The 21,908-nt window shown below is 61.3% G+C and overlaps 2 protein-coding genes and 1 long non-coding RNA gene across 3 annotated transcripts; 1 reads left to right on the forward strand and 2 right to left on the reverse strand.

The window, feature by feature from the left end:
- Positions 1-4,927: 4,927 nt before the first annotated feature.
- On the reverse strand, positions 4,928-10,583 carry LOC135453748 (uncharacterized). The gene is made up of 3 exons (XR_010441942.1): positions 10,479-10,583; positions 8,827-8,896; positions 4,928-6,582 (listed from the first exon to the last, which is right to left on the reverse strand). It is a non-coding gene; the product is annotated as an uncharacterized LOC135453748 (long non-coding RNA).
- A 2,348-nt stretch (positions 10,584-12,931) lies between these two features.
- On the forward strand, positions 12,932-14,433 carry IL17B (interleukin 17B). The gene is made up of 3 exons (XM_064725190.1): positions 12,932-12,940; positions 13,767-14,053; positions 14,184-14,433. Exons 2-3 carry the CDS (start codon positions 13,794-13,796, stop codon positions 14,431-14,433), a joined length of 510 nt encoding a protein of 169 aa, XP_064581260.1. The 5' UTR covers positions 12,932-12,940; positions 13,767-13,793.
- A 915-nt stretch (positions 14,434-15,348) lies between these two features.
- Positions 15,349-18,381, reverse strand: PCYOX1L (prenylcysteine oxidase 1 like). The gene is made up of 6 exons (XM_064724840.1): positions 18,267-18,381; positions 17,809-18,015; positions 17,201-17,375; positions 16,910-17,121; positions 16,681-16,821; positions 15,349-16,162 (listed from the first exon to the last, which is right to left on the reverse strand). The coding sequence occupies exons 1-6, from the start codon at positions 18,379-18,381 to the stop codon at positions 15,504-15,506; spliced, it is 1,509 nt and encodes a 502-aa protein (XP_064580910.1). The 3' UTR covers positions 15,349-15,503.
- Between the last annotated feature and the right edge of the window lie 3,527 nt (positions 18,382-21,908).

Consider the following 21,908-nt stretch of genomic DNA (forward strand, 5'->3'; position numbering starts at 1 on the left):
AGCCCAGCTCTGGAGGGTGCTTTGGGGCACAGGGATGGCACTGGGGATGGCACTGGGGCACAGGGATGGCACTGGGGCACAGAGGGATGGCACTGGGGCACGCAGGAATGGCACTAGGGTACACAGGGATGGCCCCAGAGCACACAGGGATGGCACTGGGGATGGCACTGGAGCACAGGGATGGCACTGGAGCACACAGGGATTGCACTGGGGCACAGGGATGGCACTGGGGATGGCACTGGGGCACAGGGATGGCACGGGGGATGGCACTGGGGCACAGGGATGGCACTGGAGCACACAGGGATGGCACTGGGGATGGCACTGGAGCACAGGGATGGCCCCAGAGCACACAGGGATGGCACTGGGGATGGCACTGGGGCACAGGGATGGCACTGGAGCACACAGGGATTGCACTGGGGCACAGGGATGGCACTGGGGATGGCACTGGGGCACAGGGATGGCACTGGGGCACAGGGATGGCACTGGAGCACACAGGGATGGCACTGGGGCACAGGGATGGCCCTGGGGCACAGGGGCACAGGGATGGCACTGGAGCACAGGGATGGCCCCAGAGCACACGGAGCGTGGGAGCCCAGCCCGCAGCAGCCTCCCCGCTCTGTTTACCCGTCACATTCCCGGCCTGCAGGAAGTGGTGCAGGGGTGAAGTCCCAGAGGGGACAGGCCAGCACGTCACCGGGCAGGGCTGGTGGGAACCCAGAGCTGTGCAGGGACAGCTCCCCATGGACGCTGTTCCCATGCAGAGCGGGGAGATGCTCCAGCAGCCTCCTGAGCCGGGGCTCTGCTCCTCACCCCACTCCTGCAGGGCTCCTGATGGCACCCCTGGCATGGGGGGCATGCAGGAGATGCCCAGAGCCTGGAGCTGGAGCTGCCTCCTCGGGCAGAGCCCCAGCCATGCTGTGCTCCTTCAGCTGCACAGCTTTGGCTGCTTCTCCAGGTTCTATCAGCTTATCTCTTGGTAAGGTTGTAATTCACATCCCTCCCACAGGCTCCCAGCTGCCCAGCCATCTCAACAATAAAATACACTAAAATAAAATGTCCTAAATGGCTCCAGTTCCCAGCACTGGGGAGATGAGATGTGGAAAAACAGGGAGCACAAATTTCCACCAGGATTGGAGCAACAGACATTGCAGAGCCTCCAGCAGGAATTGTGGGGCTGGAGGTAGGGAAGAATCAAATTAAATTTAAAAAATAAGGTTGAAAAGAGAGACGGGGGGAAAAAAGGACAAATCTGCAGTGAGGGACCCAGTTAAAAAGGCCAAGCTGCAGAGAGACACTGTCCTAGGTGCCAGTGGCCACGAGCTGGTCCCACACTGAGAGCAGGGTGACCATGGAGCATCTGCCCCACATGGGGCACACCAGAGCCCACAGCCCCATCTGCCCCACGTGGGACACACCAGAGCCCACAGCCCATCCCTAGGCCCTGCTGCCATCCCTTGTGCAGGGTCCAGCCCAGAGGCAGGCAGGGCCGAGCCCCCTGAGATGCACTGGGGTTGGTGGCACTGGTGCCACCCTGCAGGGCTGGCAGAGCCCTGGGCAGCCCCCAGCACTCCAGACTGCAGGTTTCAGTGAGGAAGGCACAGGGACAATGCTGCTGCTCAGGAGCTCCTGCCTGGATGTGTCACCTCCAGCAGAGCCTGGGCAGGGTGAGCACACACACACATCTGTCACCTCCCCAGCTGCACACTGGGCACACAGAGGGGGCACAGGGCTGGCCATGGGCCTGCCAGCCCTCCAGAGCCCCCTTTCCACACACAGCATGGCCATCCCCAGCTCGTCCACAAAGCAGCTCCAGCCTGACCTCAGCCAGAGCTGCAGCCCCGGCACTGCCCCTGCATGGAGCTGTGTCCATGCCCATGCCAGCCTCTGTCCCTGCTGTCCCTGCCCTAAGCCAGGGCTGGGGGAGCACCAGCACCTCCCACTCAGTGACCCCTTTGGGGCCACTACAGGAGGAGGAGACCCCACTGCCCTGTGCCCTCCCAGTGCCCGGCTGTGGGTGCTGTGCTGGGCACACACTGCCCCAGCTCCCCCAGAGCGGGCAGGCAGCACGTTCCCAGCAGGCAGGCATGGAGCCAGGGCTGGGATGAGCCCTGTGAGCACACACAGTCCTGGGCAGGCAGTGGGTCTGGGGTTCAGGAGCAGCCCCAGCACCACCGGCCTTGAGGCACAGGACGTGACTGGGGCTTCACCCGCCCCGGCTGGAGCAGCTCTGCTCCCATGGCCTGCTCTGAGCTCCCAGCCAAGGTCAGGCCATGGTGAAACAGCCCCGAGCTCAGATTTCAGCCTCTGGCCTCATTGCCGAGCTCTGCTGCCTCTGCCCTGCTCAGGCTCAGGTGCTGGGGCTGCCCTGGGGACAGCTGGGTCCCCAGCCTGGCACAGCTCCTGTGCTGCCCTGTGTGTGCCACAGCACTGCCAGGGCATGGCACAGCCCCTGTGCTGCCCTGTGTGTGCCAAAACCACTGCCCAGCACCTGCCAGGGCATGGCAGAGCTATCACTGACCAGGAGAGAGCAGTGCCATGGCCAGAGCTGTCACTGACCAGGAGACAAAGGTGCCATGGGCTGAGGGAAAAGCTCATCCCAGCCCTGCTCTCCAGAAACCACAGCAGGATGATCCACCAGACACCAAGCACTGGCTGTGCCCACTCAGCCCCAGGATGCCAGGGAAGAGCAAAGGCAGGTTGTGGGAAATTGATTCATAGAAAATACCCGGGCACTGCCGAAGAACAAACCCCAGAAAAGCCTGATCAGGGACAGGGGAAGTTCTTGGACAGAAAAGGAGACCAAGAAGGAAAAAAGGGATCTTAATCATGTGCAGACTGTCTCTTGACAAGCGTGGAGGGAAATGCCACTCCATCCAGCAGCCACCCAGAGCTGCAGCCTGTCTAGACACAGCCTTTCCCCAATTCCTGCTGATAACTGCTTGGGAAATCTCTGCCTGTGTTTGTTGGAGTTGACTTCTCTCCTACCAGCTGGCAGTGAAGAGGCAGCTCCATTGTCCTTGGGAGGGCTCCTGGATGGTGCCCGGTGTCTGGGGAGCCAGGCTGGGCACAGGCAGGACAGCCCCGTGCCAGGGACATTGCCATGGGGATGGGGACACTTTTCATGTCCCAGCAGTGGCTCCGCAGCCCCAGGTGCAGCATGCCAGGGCCAGGATGCTGCAGCCTCCCCAGGGACAGCCAACAACAGTGAGAAACCCCTGAGGAACAGCAGAGAGGGCACAGACTGGGGCTGTCACTGCAGTGCCCTGGTCACTGTCACTGCCCAGTGCAGAGGGACACAGAGCCCACACAGAGCTTCCTGTACCCCCAGGGATGGCACCGTGCCCTGGCTGGACCCGCTGTCCTTGTACCTAAATGACACCTGGCAGCTGTCCTGCTGAGAAGGAGGCAGGAGGACGTGGCACCTTGCAGTGTCCCCAGGTGACCCAGGGAGGGGACAGCCCCTGCCAGGGCTTTGGGAGCAGGGCAGGAGCACAGAGCCAGCCCTAAACTCCACAAAGGCAGCCCTGAGGGACGAGGCACCACCCGGGGAGCCTCTGCAAGGCCACCAGCCCTGCTGGCCATCACTGCTGCCCTCCCCGTGCTCTCCCCGGCACCAGGACTGGGCTCAGCTGCTGACCCTGCAGGGTCACTCACTGTGCAGCCACCACGGCAGCTCCGGGGGCTTGAGGATGCAGCCACCATTGCCCGGGAGAATGATGGGGCTGGGGAAGGGCTCCTGGCTGGGAAAATGCGATTTTTGGGGCCATTCCCGGGAGATGGAGAGAGGCAGGGCAAGGCTGGGCAGCCCCGGGGTCACAAAAGCTGCGGGCAGCAGGAGGATGCTCCCAGGCGGTGTGAGTGCTCTGAGAACGGCGGCTCCAACACCCTGCGAGCCTCGGGCTCTGAGCCCCAGCTCCATTCCCTGCCCAGCTCGTTTCCCCAAAAGGGGCAGCAGCACAGGAGCCAAGCAGGGGCTCCATGTCCCTGCTCTATGAGGAGCCCACCTGCCCAGGCTCACCTCCACCTTCCTGGATTTTCCATCCCAGACATCCACAGGGCAGGCAGCGATTCCTACCCCAGTCCCAAAGGGTCCATCCCCACATCTGAAGAGCTGGGTGAGCCCACCAAGCCCAGCACCAGGCACCAGGAAGGAGCTATAGGGACAGATTTTGGGGAGCCCCTTTGCCCAGGATCCCCTAACCCTGAGGAGGCTTTGGCCACTCAATGCCCAGCAGATTTCCCTGCTTATGGCTGGGCTCCACTCAGCTCTGGAGTGCATAACCATAACCCAGCTCCCCAAAGTTGCTGCTGAGCAACCTGTGCTCCACTCAGCTCCTGGGGTGCAGCCCAGCTCCCCAAATCTGCTGCTGAACATCCTGGGCTGTGCTCCACTCAGCTCCTGGTGTCCATAACCCTAACCCAGCTCCCCAGAGCTGCTGCTGAGCATCCTGAACATCCACTCATCCTGGGGTGCAGCCCAGCTCCCCAAATCTGCTGCTGAACATCCTGGGCTGTGCTCCACTCAGCTCCTGGTGTCCATAACCCTAACCCAGCTCCCCAGAGCTCTGCTGAGCATCCCAGGCTGGCAGAGGGGATGCAGGACGAGCTGTGTTTCAGACACTTCTCCCGCACCAACCTCCCCATCCCCAGTGCCCCACACACCCACCCGTGCCCCCTCCACCCACAGCCGCCTACCTGCGAGCCCACAGCCGCCCTGTGGCACCGCGGGGACACGGCCACGTGCCCGTCACCTCCTCATGGCCGTCGCCACCCGCCAGTGCCACCCCGGGCACGCCGCTCGGGCCTTTTTGAAGCGGCCGGCACGGGAGCCCCGGGTGCAGAACTGCTCGCAGGCTCCCGAGAAGCTGGAAAAAGCTTTTTGTTTTTACCTTATATGAGCTGGCGGGGGAGGCCAGGCCGCGGCGGGCAGCGCTGTCAGGGGCGCCGGGGGGATCCATTGGCTGGGGGGCCGTCACGTGGGGCCCGGCGCTGCTTTTACCCCCTAAGGAAGGGCCGCTTGACAATTTTCATATTTCTTCTAAATTTGGAGATTTCAGACAATGCTGGGAGGCTTGGCTCGGGCCGCCAGAGGCCCATGTGGAAGTCATTAAGGCGGAGAGGGGGAGAGGAGGGAAGGAGGGATGGGGGAAGCGAGGGGGAGGAGAGCGGCCGGGGCTGTGCCTGGGAACCGGGGCCATGCCGGCCGGAGAAAGTTGTTTGGAATAACTCAACTCACTTGGAATAACTCACTTGGAATAACTCAACTCACTTGGAATAGCTCGTTTGGAATAGCTCGTTTGGAATAGTTCACTTGGAATAGCTCGTTTGGAATAGCTCACTCACTTCCTCCTGGTTTCATGTATGGACCCTGGTTACTCCATTCTAGCATTAATTCTCCTATTTCAATATAGGTTAGCCTGTTCATGGGGAGGGAGTCGTAAAGTTCTGATATTTTTGTAGGGTAGAGCTTTAACGCACTCTTTGCCGAAGGCTGCTTGAGGAGCCACAGTGTAATTGGGAAATCAATGTTTATCCGCTCATAGAGATTGTATTATTTTTTAAAGGAACTGTACCCCCTTTAAATAGCCCTTAATTCACTTCATTAGGGTTGGTGGGTTTTCCTTGGAGAAGAATTGATTCAGAAGAATCCCCAGCCCCTGCGGAGGATGGCCGTGGGGAGCTGGGGTGGTGTGCAGGCCAGCAGAGGAGGAGGAGATGCTCCCTGGCCTGCCTGCAGGCTCCCGTGACTGCCCTGACTTTGAAAAGCTCCATCTGGCCTGGGAAAAGGCCTTGCTGCAGCCCTGGGGCTCTGCTGGGACCTCAGGGTGAGGTCCCTGGTTTTCCCAAAAGGGGCAGCAGCACAGGGGCCAGGCAGGGGCTCCATGTCCCCGCTCTGTGAGGAGCCCACCTGCCCGGGCTCACCTCCACCCTCCTGGATTTTCCATCCCAGACATCCACAGGGCAGGCAGCGATTCCTCCCCCAGCCCCAGAGGGTCCATCCCCACGTCTGTAGAGCCGGGTGAGCCCACCAAGCCCAGCACCAGGACGGAGCTATAGGGACAGATTTTGGGGAACCCCTTTGGCCAGGATCCCACACCCCAGGGCTGGGACACTCATGAGGTGATGGTGGCAAGGCTGGGCTGCAGGGCTGTCCTGGCTCCAGGGTGTGGGAGCCTGGGTGGGAGCTCCATCACCAGCCCAGCCCCTCCTGGCCCGTGTGAGTCCATGTATGGCCTCCAGCCCCACCATGAGCACAGGCTGGCAGCTGGGCAGGGAACAGCCAGCACTGAGAGCCTTCATCCCCTGCTCCATCAGCCCCAGCAGGGCAGGATGGGGTTTGTCACTGCTGCTCTGCTGGGTGACACTGGCAGTGAATCCAGCACAGGGCTCAGCTCTGGAGCAGCCTCTGCTGCATGAAATTACTGAGGGAGACACCTCCAGCTTCAGCTCTGGTTTTGCAAGGTGGTGACGTTCCCTGAGGGGAGCACAGAGCTGGTTCTGGGTTCTGCGTCCATCAGAGGGTCCTGGCTGTGGGAAGGAGGCTGATCCTGAGCCACGCACATGCACGATGGTTGCTGTAACCTGCATGGGGACAAACGTGGAGTAGAGTCAGGCAGGGCAGGACTTCCACCAGAAACACATCCCAGAGAGGCTCCTGCCATCCTCAGCCCCCTGAGCTGGTGGGGACAGCCCCAAAGGCAGGGCCAAGGCCTCTGTGCCATCATGCCAGGCTTTGCACAGGGATGGTGGGGAGTGCTTGCCATCCCTGAGGCTCTCCCCAGACTTAGGCACCAGCTCAGCACCAGAGCCAGTGCTGCAGGAGCTGAACATGCCCTCAGCACTTTGGGGATATCCCTGATCCCAGAGGGAGCTGCAGGACAGGAGAAGCAGGGATCCAGCCTGTGCTGGACGAGGCACCAGGGAGCTGCCAGGAGAGCAGGGCTGGAGCAGCAGGGCCTGGATCTGCCAGCAGCATGCCCAGACCTGGCAGGGAGAGGCACCTGGTGGCCTCTGAGGGGCCAGAACCACCTGTGACCCACCTGGAATATGAAGCACTTCCCAGGGGCTGCTTGGGAAAAAAAAAAAATTACTATTTTTTTAATTGCTGCACACACAGAGATGCAGTGGCCCTGGCAGCACAAGCCTTGGTTTTGCCAGGGCCCAGCAGCTCTGCCTGTTGTTAGCAGGGCAGAGATGAGCCCAGGCTGACTGGAATGCAATGGGAATTGCACAGGGCACAGCCACAGCAGCACACCCAGCACACCCAGCACCCCCTGCCCCTGCTGCACGGCACTGAGCAGGGACAGCACCGTGGGATGTCCCCAGGGGCTCTCCCTGGGCACTGACCCTCCCTCACTGCCTCCAACCCCCAAACCCCTCTCTGTCCCCAGTTCAATCCCCTGGGAGCCAGCAGGGAGATGTCCCAGCCCTCCCACTCCCCTCTCCCTGAGCTCTGGGAGGGCTGGCTAGCAGTGAGGCACAGCCATTAAACAAACACTATAATTAGAAACCAGGTTCCCTAAATGAAGTGAAAAATGTAACGTTAGCCTCTGTTTGTTCGCTGGATGCTGCGCTCTTGTTCCATGACCCAGAGGGGTCGTGCCCTGCGGTTTCTGAGAAGCCTTAATAAGGTAATGTTTAGGAGGTTACTATCTTTACAGCTCTTGTCTTATTACAACTCCATAAGAAAAACATTTGGGGCAAAGCAGGATTCCTTGGCGCGGGTTTGTTTTTGTTACTCCTTCACTCAGATGCTGCCCAGCCATCCCTGCTCAGCACGGGCTCAGTTTCAGTATCTTCACTAAAGTGACATTTTTCCTGACCTCCAGCCCCTCTGGCTGGGTGTAGGGGCAGGGTCAAGTGGCAGCTCTGTCCCAGGCAGGTGGGAGGGGATCATGGATGCACACAGGGTGATGCCACAGGGCTGGGATGGAAAGGGAGCCCTGGGCTGCTCCCACCTTCCCAAGAGCCTGGGACGTGCAAAGAGGAACCCTTCTCCTTCAAGCCCTGCTAACACCCAAACACACCGAATTTAGAACCTTTTCATCTGCTGCCGGACACCAGAGGGGGCTGCTGGAGGGCAGGAGGGCATTTCTGAGCCCGTGTGTGGTTACAGCCCCTGCTCCCTCAGCCCCTGCAGGGCCAGGGCAGTGATGAGTGGGGAGCTGGGCTGCAGCAGCTGCCAAGGTGACCTTCAGGAGCGGCCAGTGCTGCCCTGGAGATCCCTTCCCTCCCTGACACAGGAGCAGGGAATGGGGAGCAGGGCAGGGAACTGCCTGCTGTGACTCCAAGCCACCAATTCCCACCTGGGGATGATTCCCCAGCAGTTTGGGGGTCCCTGCATGGGATCCCTTGCCCAGGAGCACTGAGGGAAGTTTGGCTTGGTCACAGCCCTGCAGGACAGACGTCAGTGCCACTGCTGAGCTTTGCACTTACCTCCTCCTTCGCCTTGCCCTGGGAACTGGCAGCTTGGACTCCTGCCCACCAGAAAAAGCCACCAAAGCCCTTCAAGCAAGAGGCTTGCTCCTCACAGACCCAGAGGCACTGCTGCCCTGGCAGCACGTCCCTGGGAGCATCCCCCAGCCCCTGGCCTGGCAGGGAAGGTGATGGGGATGGCTCCAGGCTGCTCCGTGTGTCCCATATGAGGCTGAAGGACCAGCCCTTCCCTCAGCCAGGAGCATCCCCCGGCCCCTGGCCTGGCAGGGAAGGTGGTGAGGATGGCTCCAGGCTGCTCCGTGTGTCCCACAAGGGGCTGAAGGACCAGCCCTTCCCTCAGCCAGGAGCTGGGATGCAGAGGGATCCCCTGTCCTGGCAGGGCTGTCTCACCTTTGCAGTCCAGCACAAAATGAAGCCACCTCTCCAAAGCACTCAGGGCTTGGTGTCTGACTGCCTGGGACTGCAGGGGGAGGGAAAACTGAATTATTTGAAAGCCAGCACTGCCCAGCCCATGCTGTGTGCTGATGGGCAGGGGGGCACAGGCAGAACAGGAGCTCAAAGGGCTGGAAAAGGTCAGAGAGCAAGCACAGGGGATGGAGGGAGCAGGGCCAGGCTGGATGAGGGGACCCATGGCCAGGTCCTGGAGGACACCATGGTTGTGCCCCCGCGGTCCTACAGGAACCTGAGACTGTCCCACACTGTGAGCAGGGTCTCTCCGTGCCCTGCGCCCACACCGGCCCCTCCAGAGCCAGCAGCGGGGCCAGAGCCGGCAGGGACGGAAGGAAGCGGCCCTTTCCAGAACAGGCTTTTTCCATCAGCTGCTCTGTCTCCAGCAGCAGGAGGCGAAAGCAAACAAAAGGCGCTGGAGGAGCGGGACAGGAGGAACCTGCGCGTCTGGATCGTGTAAAAGCAGCGACGTGCTGTAAACGCGGGCGGGTGATGGATGCGCCGGAGGGGCCGCGCAGGATGTGCCGCACGGACAGACGGACGGACGGACAGACGAACGTACGCGCATCTTCCCCCGCCCCGGGCCCCCCAGGAGCCTCCTGTCCGGGTGCTGCTGTCCCCCCAGCTCAGCTCTGCCTCCCGACGCCCAAATCTGCTGTTCGGGGATGCGAAGGGCGTGATTTACAGCCAGCCCCGAGCATGGCCAGCTGCCCGCCCGGGGAGCTGGATTAGGGCTGTATAAATAATCTTTATTAATAATATTGTGCAGCGATGCAGAGCTCGGGCTGCCAGCGTGCTCACCCCTCCTGCCCGCAGCACCTTGGCACCACGGTGGGGCAATGCCCCTTCCCTCCCTCCTGCCAGCAGGAGGGATTTTGGGACAGAGAGGGCACAGAAGAGGAGGAGTCCCTGTCCCACAACCCATCCTGCTCGATGCCAGCAATAAATTCCTGTCCCCCCTGCCCAGCCGTGCCTGTCTCTGTGTTTATGCAATGGCAGGAGCCGGCAGAATGAAGCACTTTTTGTTTTTGCCTTTTTTGAGAATGGGGAGTTTAAATTCCCACCAAACAATGTTCTTTTTCCAGCTAGCTTAAAATAAGCTTTTTTGGCTCGGCTGTCTCTGGAGCCGTTGTGCAAATAAGGATGTGAGCTCCGTGCTGTGGCGGGGCCAGCAGTACCTGCCAGGGGGGTTCTGGGGGGCTGACCCCCCTCCCAGCACGGCACAGGGCTGGCTCTGGCCAGGACAGCTGCCTGCAGCTTTGCTTTGATGAGTGGAAAATGTTGCTCACGCCGAGATAGGGATGAGGCCGTGCTGGAGCCTCCTGCCAGAGCCGCCTGTCTGGCTGGGTGGGTGTGTGCTGTGCTCAGGTGTGCACAAACCCCACGAGGAGCTGGGCTCTGGGGCAGCCTGGTGCCCAGAGAAGTGGCCATGCCCTGCAGAGTGGCACCAGCCATTGCCCAGTGCAGATGGAGGGGATGCAGCCCCCACTCCAGCAGCTCCCACCCCTGCAGGGACATTCCTGATATGGGAAACTGCACAAAGCTATTTTCTGCCAGCCTGGAGCTGTGGCCTGACTTCCCCCCTGTTCCCTTACCTGCAGTCCCTGTGGTGTGCTGTGCCACATGATCCCTGCCAGCACATCCCTGCTGCCAAGCACGAGCTTGGCACGGCACAGATGCCCTGCATCTCTGGGGCTGGGGTGGGTTCCACGAGGCTTATCTGGCCAATAAACACCTGGGTTTACTCAGGACAGGTGGAGCTTATCATCACATCCACCCCTGCCCCATTTGTATCCCTGTTCCCCATCTCCAGCCCTTGCTCTCTACCCAAATTTCCCATGGCAATGTGGCAAAGTGGTGACAGCAGCAGAGATGAGCACAAACCAAACCTGAGAACACCTCTCCTGTCCCCTCTGGGATATCCAGCCCTGCTCTCTCAGGGCTGGCACTGCAGCCAGGATGGGCACACGGAGCCCCCACACTGGCCATGGCCCAGCCTCCCCATCCCAGCCCCTTCCCTGGGCCAGGCCAGGGGGGAAAAGCCTCCCCACGCCCGCCCCCGCCTCCCCCAGCTTATCAAATTTGGCCATGTCTGACAAGGCCTGGTTTCCTTTTCACCAAAAAAGATCAAAACTGGGTAATTGGCTGCCGGCACAGATGCCTCTGCGCCTCTCTCATGTGTAAACAGCATTGCCGAGCGCTGACACAACGCTCGCCTTGCTCGGCACACGCAGGCGCCCGGGGCTGCCACCAGCCCTGCCACAAGAGGGTTGGAGTCACTGGGTGCAGGCTGGGGCTGGCTCTGCACCCCAAAATTGCAGCTGGCCAAAGGCAGGGTGCTGCTGTTCACCTGAAGCACAGGCGGGTGGGTGCAGGGCTCCTCTGGCAGGGCCTAAGGTGACAAACAGGACAATCTGTGCTCAGATCCCAGCCCAGGTGCTGAGGTGACAAACGGGACACTCCATGCTCAGATCCCAGCCCAGGTGCTGAGGTGACAAACGGGACACTCCATGCTCAGATCCCTGCCCAGGTGCTGAGGTGACAAACAGGACAATCTGTGCTCAGATCCCAGCCCAGGTGCTGAGGTGACAAACGGGACACTCCATGCTCAGATCCCTGCCCAGGGCACAGCAGAGCCTCGGGAGCTGTGCTGGGCTGTCCTTGGGGGTGCTAATGTGGGCTGGGCAGGGGGAGCAGCCAGGCCGGTCCCTGCTGCACCCCAGGGCTGCCAGGAGGAGGGGACAGCGTGAGCTGGGGGTGCAGAGACCTTTACCCATTTATGGGGTTTCCCAGAGGCACAGTCCATGGATGGGAAAAGGAGGTGGAAATTTCCCTCTGCCCTACAAAGCTCGAGGGCCTTGGGATCCCTGGGGATGCACAGGGAGGCGGGAGGAGGAGGGAAACATCCCAGGGAGCAGGGAAGAGCGTGGGGAACAGCGGCGGCATCCGCCTGCGGCTGGGGCTGCAGGGGAGGAGACCCGGAGGGATGCGGGGAGGGATGGAGGGCGGGATGGAGGCGGAGGGATGCAGAGGAGAAGGGATGGAGGGCGGGATGGAGGGGCGGAGGGATGGAGGGAGGGATGCAGGGAGGGATGGAGGCGGAGGGATGGAGGGAGGGATGCAGGGAGGGATGGAGGCGGAGGGATGTGCGAAGGGATGGAGAGGAGGAGGAGGGATGCAGACGGGAAGGACCGGCAGCGGTTGGGTGGCGGACAGCACCATCGCGTGGCTCTTGACCGCACGGACAGCGACAGAGCAGGGAGAGCAATGCCAGCCCTTGTCCTCTGGACGGGGAATTACAGCCAGCACCCCCGTGCCTCAGTTTCCCCCGCCGCAGCACCCTGCACCGCGGTGCCCGGAGAGCCAGGGCATCACCCAGCACAGCCAGCCCCCCGCAGCCCCAGGGCCAGCTGTGGCACAGCTGCTGTGTCCCCATGCAGGAGCTGCAGGACAGCACAAGGGAAGGGTTTGGGGACAGACAGAGCAGGGCTGCAGGGAGGGATGGGTGCCACCATCTCACTGCTGGGCAGAGGGGCCTGGGGGCTCCTGGGGACAGCAGAGCTGTGCTGGGGGTGGCTCACAGATGGCAGCAGGCCCTCAGCCCCAGGTTACCCACTCACCTTGCTGCCAGCACAGGGCACAGCCACCCCTGCTCCTCCCTGCTCCTGCTGTGTGCCCCTGCTCTGCCACCCAGCAGCCGTGTCCCTCCAGCCTGCCAGGGCTGCGACCGTGCTGGTGACACCGAGAGAGCCCAAACGCCCTCCCCAGAGCGTGTTATTGCAGGAGAGCCCCTCGGGGCTGCCTGCTCCAGAGGGAACCCACCACTGACCACACTGACCGCGGGCAGCAGAGCCAGCGCTGGGGCGGGGACGGGTGGCCGAGTCCCAGACCACGCTGGCCCCCTGCCCTGGCTGCTCCCAGGCTCCCTGGCACCTTGGGCACCGGACACACCTCTGGCAGGGCACAGCCCGGGGCTGGGGCTTTCCCTTTTTAGCTGCCCGGCTCGCAGGGAGCGGCCACAGCGCAGAGAGCGGCCATGGAGCGGGCTCCGAACCTGGTAGGTGCCTCCCCAAATCTCGGGGCTTGCTCCTCGCTTTCCTTCCCTAACAGAACGATTTGCATGCTTGTTTACCTGGGGTTGTTTGCTGCTGTGGCCTGCCAGGGCCGTTGCAGGGTGAGGATGCAGCAGCCTGGGAGAGCAGAGCCATGGACAGACAGACAGACAGACAGCCGGACAGTGCGGCTCCGGCCACCGAGCCTCCCTGCCCCGGGGCACTGCACACCCACGGCAGGGTGTGGGGCAGCCTGGGCCACTGCAGGGACACGAATAGCAGCAGGATTACAGAAAGGAACCTTGTTCCCTGCTGGGCAGCCTGCCGGGCAGTGGCAGCACACGGCGGCAAGGCTGGAGGGAGAAGGGAAGGAAAAAAGCATCTTTTCTCTCTCACCGTCCTCAGAGCACAGAGGGGAGGGCTTGGATAAAGATCTCATTATTGGCTGTGTCATCTCTGTGAGGATCCTTTTAAAGCAGAGGCTGCCCAGGTACAGCCTGAGCTGGGTCACTCCCTGTGCAGCTGCCTCAGGGTGGGCAGGGAGGGGACAGGCAGGGGCACTTTGGGGAACACAAACTGCCAGCTGCAAGCAGGGTGAGGGGCAGCCACACACATCAGCTCATCGTGAGCGTGCCCACCATCCCTGCAAAGTGCCCTCAGGTGTTTCTCGCCTGCAGGCCAGCACTGCCTTTGGGCATTGAATGTGCCACCTCAAAGCCAATGTGGTCCTGCCATCACCTGGAGACCCCTGGGAGGAGGGAGAGCTCCCCTTCCATGCCAGTCCTGCAGCACAAGCAGCCTCTCACCATCCTCATCCTCCTTCTTCCTCAGCTTCTCCTCTGCATCTTCACCTTTGCCATGGTCCTGGTTCCCGCAGCCAAGGACCAGAGCAAGGCAGCCAGGGGCAGGAGAAGGGGCCTGGCACGGGCACCCACAGCCCCCCCTGGCCTGGCCTGGGCCCCGGAGGAGCCCTACAGCAGCATGGCACAGTACGAGCACAGCATCCAGGACATGGTGCGCCAGCTGAGGAACGGCTCCGAGCCGGGGGACACCAAGTGCCAGGTGAACCTGAGGCTCTGGAGGTCCAACCGCAGGAGCCTGTCCCCCTGGGCCTACAGGTGAGCTGGGGACAGCCAAGGTGGCTCAGTGCCAGCACGGGGGCTCTGGTGGCTGTGGCAGGCTGTGATGCAGAACCCATTTCACCCCAGCACCATCTCTGCAGCCTCGTCCTGTTTCCCTCTCCTCCAGGATAAACCACGATGCCTCACGGATCCCAGCCGACATCCCCGAGGCCCGGTGCCTGTGCAGCGGCTGCATTAACCCCTTCAGCCTGCAGGAGGACCGCAGCATGGCCAGCATCCCCATCTTCAGCCGCCTGCCCGTGCGCCGCCTGCTCTGCCCGGCCCCGCCGGGGCACAGGGCACAGGGCAAGAAGTGCCACAAGAAGTACCAGATGGTGATGGAGACCATCGCCGTGGGCTGCACCTGCATCTTCTGAGGCTGCAAAGCTCACACCCTGCAGCTCCCCCAGTGCTGGCCAATCTACCCAGCTTGCTCTTGCTTCCCCAGCTTGCCCGGCCCTTTGGGAGAAGCATCAGGGTGAGGGGAGCTCCCTGTGCAAGAGCTGCTCAAAATCCCCCTGCAGACTCTGTCAGCCTCAGCCCCAGCCCCAGCAGCTGCTCTGGGGACACCCAGGGCACAGGCAGCCCTTGGATCAGGATCAGCATCAGGATCAGGATCAGGCCTCCTCCCTTTCCGAAGTCCCCACTTCCCTTTGTTTGCTCCATCGCTGCAATAGCTCCTGGCAACACCCAGCCCTTCCATCCCTCCCAGCCCTCCCCAGCCCTCCCACAGGTTCCTCTGTACCAAGGTGGGCAGCCCAAGGAGAGGGGATGAGCTGCTGGTGCTTTGGGCAGCTTCTGAGGTCTCAATAAAATGCATTGCTGGCCCTGGTGTGAGCTGCCCCTGCCTTGACCCCTCACGCTGCCCCTCTGTCCTGCCCAGATCCTCCCACTGAGGCTCTTCTGCCCCCCAAACACAAGCCTGGGCACCCCCAGAAGCACAGAGCACCTGGCAGGAGCTGTGAGAGCCCTCCATGCATCCCTGGGGCACAGGAGCAGGGTTGGCTTCAGGCATGGGAGAGGCCCTGGGATCTCCAGCCCTCCCTGTGAGGCTGCCAAGGGCAAAGCCAGGAGGGCAGCAGAGACTGGTGGGAGCTGGGAAGCTCAGGGGCACCCATCTGCTGCCAATGCCAGCCAGCCTCACCCCTGAAAGCCCCCCAAGATCCCTCCCAAAGCCCCCCAAGATCCCTCCCAAACACTGTGACCCTTTCTCAGGAGAAGACACAAGCTCCTTTCCAGCAGAGCCTGGGGTGAGGGAACAGGGAAACTGAGGCACACAGCACACACACAGCAACACTGGGCAGGAACTGTATTCCTGAAGGCCTTCAAGTCATTGGGACACAGCCTGTCCCTTGTCCCCCAGCCCCCCCTGGCCTCCCCAAGGCAATAAATACTCCCCAAACTACCACACACCCCAAAGCTCCTGGCCCAGCACCCCTCCGGGGCCTCACAGCTCCGTCTTCACCTTGTGCATCAAGTCCTTCTGGTCGATCTTGTCCAGCTGCTGGTGCCAGCGGTTGTAGGCCAGCAGGGCCACGTTTTTGGCCGCCACGGCCGTCATCTCCATGGAGCTGGCCACCCACTCCACGCCGCTGAGGTAGAAGAGGCTCTCGTGGAGCACGACGGGCGGCAGCGCCTTGGCGGCGTCGTAGCGCGGGTACGTCGGCCACTCGGCCACCTGCACCGAGTAGTAGGACCTGAAGAGGGTCTTCAGCTGGGGCTTGTCCAGCGGCCGCGGGGACAGCACGCGCCACACGGCCGCCTCCTGCGGCTGCTTGCGCCGGAACGCCGCCGACACGTTGACGGGGCAGATGTTGTCCATGGCGTGGAAGAAGAGCTCGGGGGTGTCGGTGGTGAGGATGCTGGTGAAGGGGAACAGCTTGGGGTCGGGGAAGCCGAAGTAGGAGGAGTTGAGGTAGCCGTGCACCACGGAGGTGACGGAGGGCTGGAAGGATCCAGGGAGGTCGGCGATGGGCGGGTCGAAGTTGTCGAAGGTGAAGTTGCTCCTGCTGGGGTGCAGCGGAGTCGTCAGCACCACCAGGTCGTAGAAAGCCGAGCCCTGGCCTTCGGGGCTCTCGTAGTGGACCTGGTACAGGGCTCTTCCCTCTGGAGAGAGACAGGGGACAGTCAGGGGCAGCCCTGAGCCCCGGGTGCTGCTGCACTGACCCTCTTTTTCCCAGCCTGACCTCCAGCCCCTGGTTTCCCAGCACACACCACAGCACCTGATGGTTATGGATGAGTTTCTGATGCCTTACGGTGGCAGAAAGGCTTCATTAAGATGTAAAATGTTTCTAGACAGGCCCAGCCTAGTGTGTGAAAAGAGGACTGGGGGAACACAGCCCACATCCCAGGCCCCAGATATTTTTCTGCTGTGGTGGAAAGGGGGAACAAGCCTGCAACAAGGATGGTGCCACAGGAGAACCTGATGGACCTCAGAAGGGAGGGAGGGCAACCTCAGGGCTGAGGGTGGAGCTGCAGGGTCCCCACTGCAGAATGAGACAAAGAGAGAAGGACAGACCCTCAGGGCCTCTCCCAAATGCCTCACCATGACCAGGATGCCCTCCAGCCACAGCACTCCCATGCTGCCACCGCCAACCTCCCACCACAGCCGTGCCCAGGCTCACCCGAGCTGTGCAGGGAGATGCCCGTCACCCTGGCTGAGATGACATTGGCTTTGGTCAGCTTCAGCAGCCCCGAACACACCAGCTTGTTCCCTCCTTCCACCGCCCAGGTGCTGCCCTGGGCTCCCGCCAGCGACATGGCCCCTGCAGAGAGGAAGACGAGGGTGGCTCCACAGCCTGGCCGCAGAGGGGACACTGAGCAGTGTCACACAGCAACAGGAGGTGGCTTCACCTGCGAAGGCGGGCACCAGCACGGACTGGCCGTAGCTGGAGCGCAGGACGGCGGCGATGACATCGTCCACGAAGCGCTGGGTGACACCGACCTCCAGCAGGGACTCGGCCACCGAGCGCTGGGTCATGTTCACAAAGGCCTCCCCGCCCAGCGAGCGCAGCAGCTCCTCCAGGCTGGAGAAGGCGTAGCCGTGGGCCTGGTACTTGTAGATCCTGGCGGGGACAGGAGCAGGGGGCACCCGGTGATGCCCTGGTGCCAGGGACAACCCCCCAGCCCCACGGGCTGTCCTACCTCATGAACTTCTCCATCACCTCCTCCACCCACATCTGCAGGCGCAGGAAGCTGATGCCATAGTGCCACCAGAGGCGGAAGAGGTTGAGCAGGTACCAGTCGGTCTCCTCCAGGACGAAGTGCTCCCCGCTGAAGATGGCGCTTTTCCCGGCCACCTCCCGCCGGTGCTTGAGGCCTGCGGGAGCACAGGGACTGCGTGGCTGCCCCTCCCTGGGGCTAAAGGCCAGCACTGGACACATCCCAGCAGGGATAGGGGCAAGGATGCTCTTGGAGGAGCATCACGAATGAGGGACCCCAAGGCACAGGTTCCCAGCCACATCATGTTGGGGCATCTCATGGAGCTGCTGCTGGCGACTGGGACAGACTGGCAGGAGTTTGTGAACAACCACCCAACACTAATGCCAGCAGACCCCCTGATGGTGACCACCCTGTCCCCTTCTCTCTCCAGGGCACAACAGGAGAGACAGCAAGGAGATCATCACATTCCTTGGGTGCCAAGGGGGCCTGGCAGAAACCCTCCCCACTACCCCAAGCACAGAGCCCGGGGATGTCCAAACACCCCAGCCCAGCAAGGCAGGCCATGCAAGCGCTGGGACGCCCAGTCTCACCCAGGATCTTGACGAAGTCCTGCATGTGGAGGCTGAGGGCGTGGATGGAGGCTCCGCGGCTCTCATACTGCTGCTTGTTGACGGTGACGGTGGCCAGGCGCCCTCCCACGCCCGCCTGCTCGTACACGTCCAGCTGCACCTGCGGCCCGAAGTGCTGCTGCAGGAAGTACGCGGAGGCCGAGCCCCCCAGCCCGGCGCCCACCACGGCTGCGGGCGAGAGCGGCCCGAGGCCCGGTCAGCAGCGCCCCGGGGCCGAGGGGGTCCCGCCGCTGCCCCGGCCGCCTGCCAGGGCAGGGATGCGCCAGCGGGGATGGGGATGCGGGGATGGGAATGGGGATGCAGGCTGCGGAGCGCAGGAGGGGTGCGGAACGCTCGGTGCCGGCCCCGGCGGGGCGGGGAGGCGGCCCGGTGCTGCCGGTGCTCGCGGATGCCCACCCCAGCCCGGGCATCCCCCGTACCGATGGAGCGCGGCGCGGCGCGGGCGGCGGGCGCGGCCGGGAGCGCGGCCAGGAGCGCGGCCAGGGCCGGCAGCAGCGGCAGCGGCAGCGGCAGCGCGGCGGGCGGCGGGGCCATGGCGCGGAGAGCGGCGCCGGCAGCGCCCGCCCCGGCCCGCCCCTCCCGAGGCTCGGCCCCCGCGCCCCCCGCGCCCGCCCCGCCCCGAGCCCGGCACGGCCCGGGAGGCGGCACCGGCACCGCGGGGCGGGGAGTGGCGCTGAGGGGACGCGGGGGACGGTGACGCCCTGCGACAGCCTCTACCGGCATCCCCCTGCCGGCATCCCCCTGCCCTCCGCTCCTCACACGCGTCCCACTGCGAGGGCCCGGCCTGAGCTGCCCCGGCAGCACCGCGCTCCTGCGAGGGCCCCGGTATTGCCAGAGCACCCTGAGCACGTTTTCCACCAGCTCCATGTGCTCCGGATGATGCTCACACAGCTCAGGCCCCGGTGCTGCCAGAGCACGTTTTCCATGGCTCCATGTGCCCCGGGTGATGCTCACACAGCTCGGGCCCCGGTATTGCCAGAGCACCCTGAGCACGTTTTCCACCAGCTCCATGTGCTCCGGATGATGCTCACACAGCTCAGGCCCCGGTGCTGCCAGAGCACGTTTTCCATGGCTCCATGTGCCCCGGGTGATGCTCACACAGCTCGGGCCCCGGTATTGCCAGAGCACCCTGAGCACGTTTTCCATGGCTCCATGTGCCCCGGGTGATGCTCACACAGCTCAGGCCCTGGCAGAGCAGAGCAGGCTGGGTCCTGCCCGCCTCATGCAGCAGCAAAGGCGTTTCCAGCTTTCGCTCGGACTTTCTGCCCTGGGCAAAACAAGGAGCCTGACAGCGAGCGGTTTGTGCCAAGGGCATCCCACGGGAGCCCGCTGCTCCTCGGATTACAAAGGATAGCAAAGGCTGAGTAAAAACTCTCGAACAGGTTGGACGTGTAATTACAGACCCAGAGCCTGCTCCAGCCCAGGGCTGGCTCCTTACCAAGGGACAGAATTTTGTTGGAGAATTCATCACTTTGTCTCCAGGAAACACAACACGAGCACAGGCCCCTTCCTTTCCCCAGCCAGGAGCCACTCCAGACTTTCTGCATGGGGAGCACGTACAACCCTGAACCTCAAGGCTGAATATTTGGGCTGGGCACAGACAAAAATGACCCTTGGTCAGATTCCCCTCACAATGGGCAGGATCCCACAGGGATGGGGAGATGATGATCACAAGCAGCTCAAAACACAGCACACAAATACCTTTGCAGCACATCTCGGGTTTTAACAAGCTCTTGCTTAACCAGCCTGATTTCCCCAGGGCTGTGGGCGACAAGAAATGTGCTGTGCACACAGCAGGGCTCCCAGGCAGGTCAGCACTGCTCCCAGTCCCCACCCTGCTCGCAGGAGTTTGGATATTTTATCATGCCATAAGCAAAATGCTCTGCCCCAAGCTCTGAGGCTTTGCTGCACATGGTGGTTTGAGAACTCCCAACCCTCACTGGTGCTGCAGAGAAGAACCAGCACAGCCAGAAATTGCCTAATGGCAGCAGCAGGATTTCCTGGGCTGGATGAGGAAAAGCCCTGTAATGGGCCACCCCCCCTGCAGCACGGCTGGCTTTGCTGGCAGATCTTTAGCACGGAAATATTGATCTCACCCCCATAAAGGCCATTTGTAAATGGTCTTTTGCAAATGCTTTTTATTGCAGGGAGAAGTGCCCGGGGGCATCCAGAGCTGTGGCAGAACAAGGCTCACCCACACGGCACCAAGTGCCACGGTGAAAGCAGGAATGGAGGCCCAGCTATTTTTGCAGAGAAGGAAATCTGTTACAAACACGCCCTCACAGAGAAAGCCTCGTCTTTTCTCCCACAAATCCCTCAAATCACAGCCTGCCTGTGGGTACCAGTGTGAAGGTACCCTGTAAATTAACCCACCCTTAACTGCAGTGCTGCACAATCCCTGGATTGCTGCAGCACAGCGCACATAGGGGCAGTGCCAAGCAAAGATAAACCCAGAGATCCAGATTTCAGCTGTTGGCAGAGCTCTGCTGAACCAACCACCACCAGAGGCTGGCAGAAAACAATTCTCTTTACTCTCGTCCAGGAACAGACACAGCAGAAGGTGTGGAAATGCCTGGGCAGGTTATCAGTGCAGGAATCACTGACACCAACCCTGGGTGTGTTATCAGTGCAGGAATCACTGACACCAACCCTGGGTGTGTTATCAGTGCAGGAATCACTGACACCAACCCTGGGTGTGTTATCAGTGCAGGAATCACTGACACCAACCCTGGGTGTGTTATCAGTGCAGGAATCACTGACACCAACCATCCCTGTGTGTGTTATCAGTGCAGGAATCACTGACACCAACCCCATGTGTGTTATCAATGCAGGAATCACTGACACCATCCCCGTGTGTGTTATCAGTGCAGGAATCACTGACACCATCCCTGGGTGTGTTATCAGTGCAGTAATCACTGACACCAACCAACCCTGGGTGTGTTATCAGTGCAGGAATCACTGACACCATCCCTGTGTGTTATCAGTGCAGGAATCACTGACACCAACCCTGTGTGTTATCAATGCAGGAATCACTGACACCATCCCTGTGTGTGTTATCAGTGCAGGAATCACTGACACCAACCCTGGGTGTGTTATCAATGCAGGAATCACTGACACCAACCTGGGTGTGTTATCAGTGCAGGAATCACTGACACCAACCCTGGGTGTGTTATCAGTGCAGGAATCACTGACACCATCCCTGTGTGTTATCAGTGCAGGAATCACTGACACCAACCCCGTGTGTGTTAATCAATGCAGGAATCACTGACACCAACCCTGGGTGTTATCAGTGCAGGAATCACTGACACCAACTAACCCCGTGTGTGTTATCAATGCAGGAATCACTGACACCAACCCTGTGTGTGTTATCAGTGCAGGAATCACTGACACCAACCAATCCCGTGTGTGTTATCAGTGCAGGAATCACTGACACCATCCCTGGGTGTGTTATCAGTGCAGGAATCACTGACACCAACCCTGGGTGTGTTATCAGTGCAGGAATCACTGACACCATCCCCGTGTGTGTTATCAGTGCAGGAATCACTGACACCATCCCTGGGTGTGTTATCAGTGCAGGAATCACTGACACCAACCCTGGGTGTTATCAGTGCAGGAATCACTGACACCATCCCTGTGTGTTATCAATGCAGGAATCACTGACACCAACCCTGTGTGTTATCAGTGCAGGAATCACTGACACCAACCCTGTGTGTGTTATCAGTGCAGGAATCACTGACACCAACCCTGGGTGTGTTATCAGTGCAGGAATCACTGACACCAACCCTGGGTGTGTTATCAGTGCAGGAATCACTGACACCATCCCTGTGTGTTATCAGTGCAGGAATCACTGACACCAACCCTGTGTGTGTTATCAGTGCAGGAATCACTGACACCAACCAATCCCGTGTGTGTTATCAGTGCAGGAATCACTGACACCAACCCTGGGTGTGTTATCAGTGCAGGAATCACTGACACCAACCCTGGGTGTGTTATCAATGCAGGAATCACTGACACCAACCCTGGGTGTGTTATCAGTGCAGGAATCACTGACACCAACCCTG

Source organism: Zonotrichia leucophrys, chromosome 13, assembly GCF_028769735.1.
Source record: "Zonotrichia leucophrys gambelii isolate GWCS_2022_RI chromosome 13, RI_Zleu_2.0, whole genome shotgun sequence".
NCBI classification, from domain to species: domain Eukaryota; kingdom Metazoa; phylum Chordata; class Aves; order Passeriformes; family Passerellidae; genus Zonotrichia; species Zonotrichia leucophrys.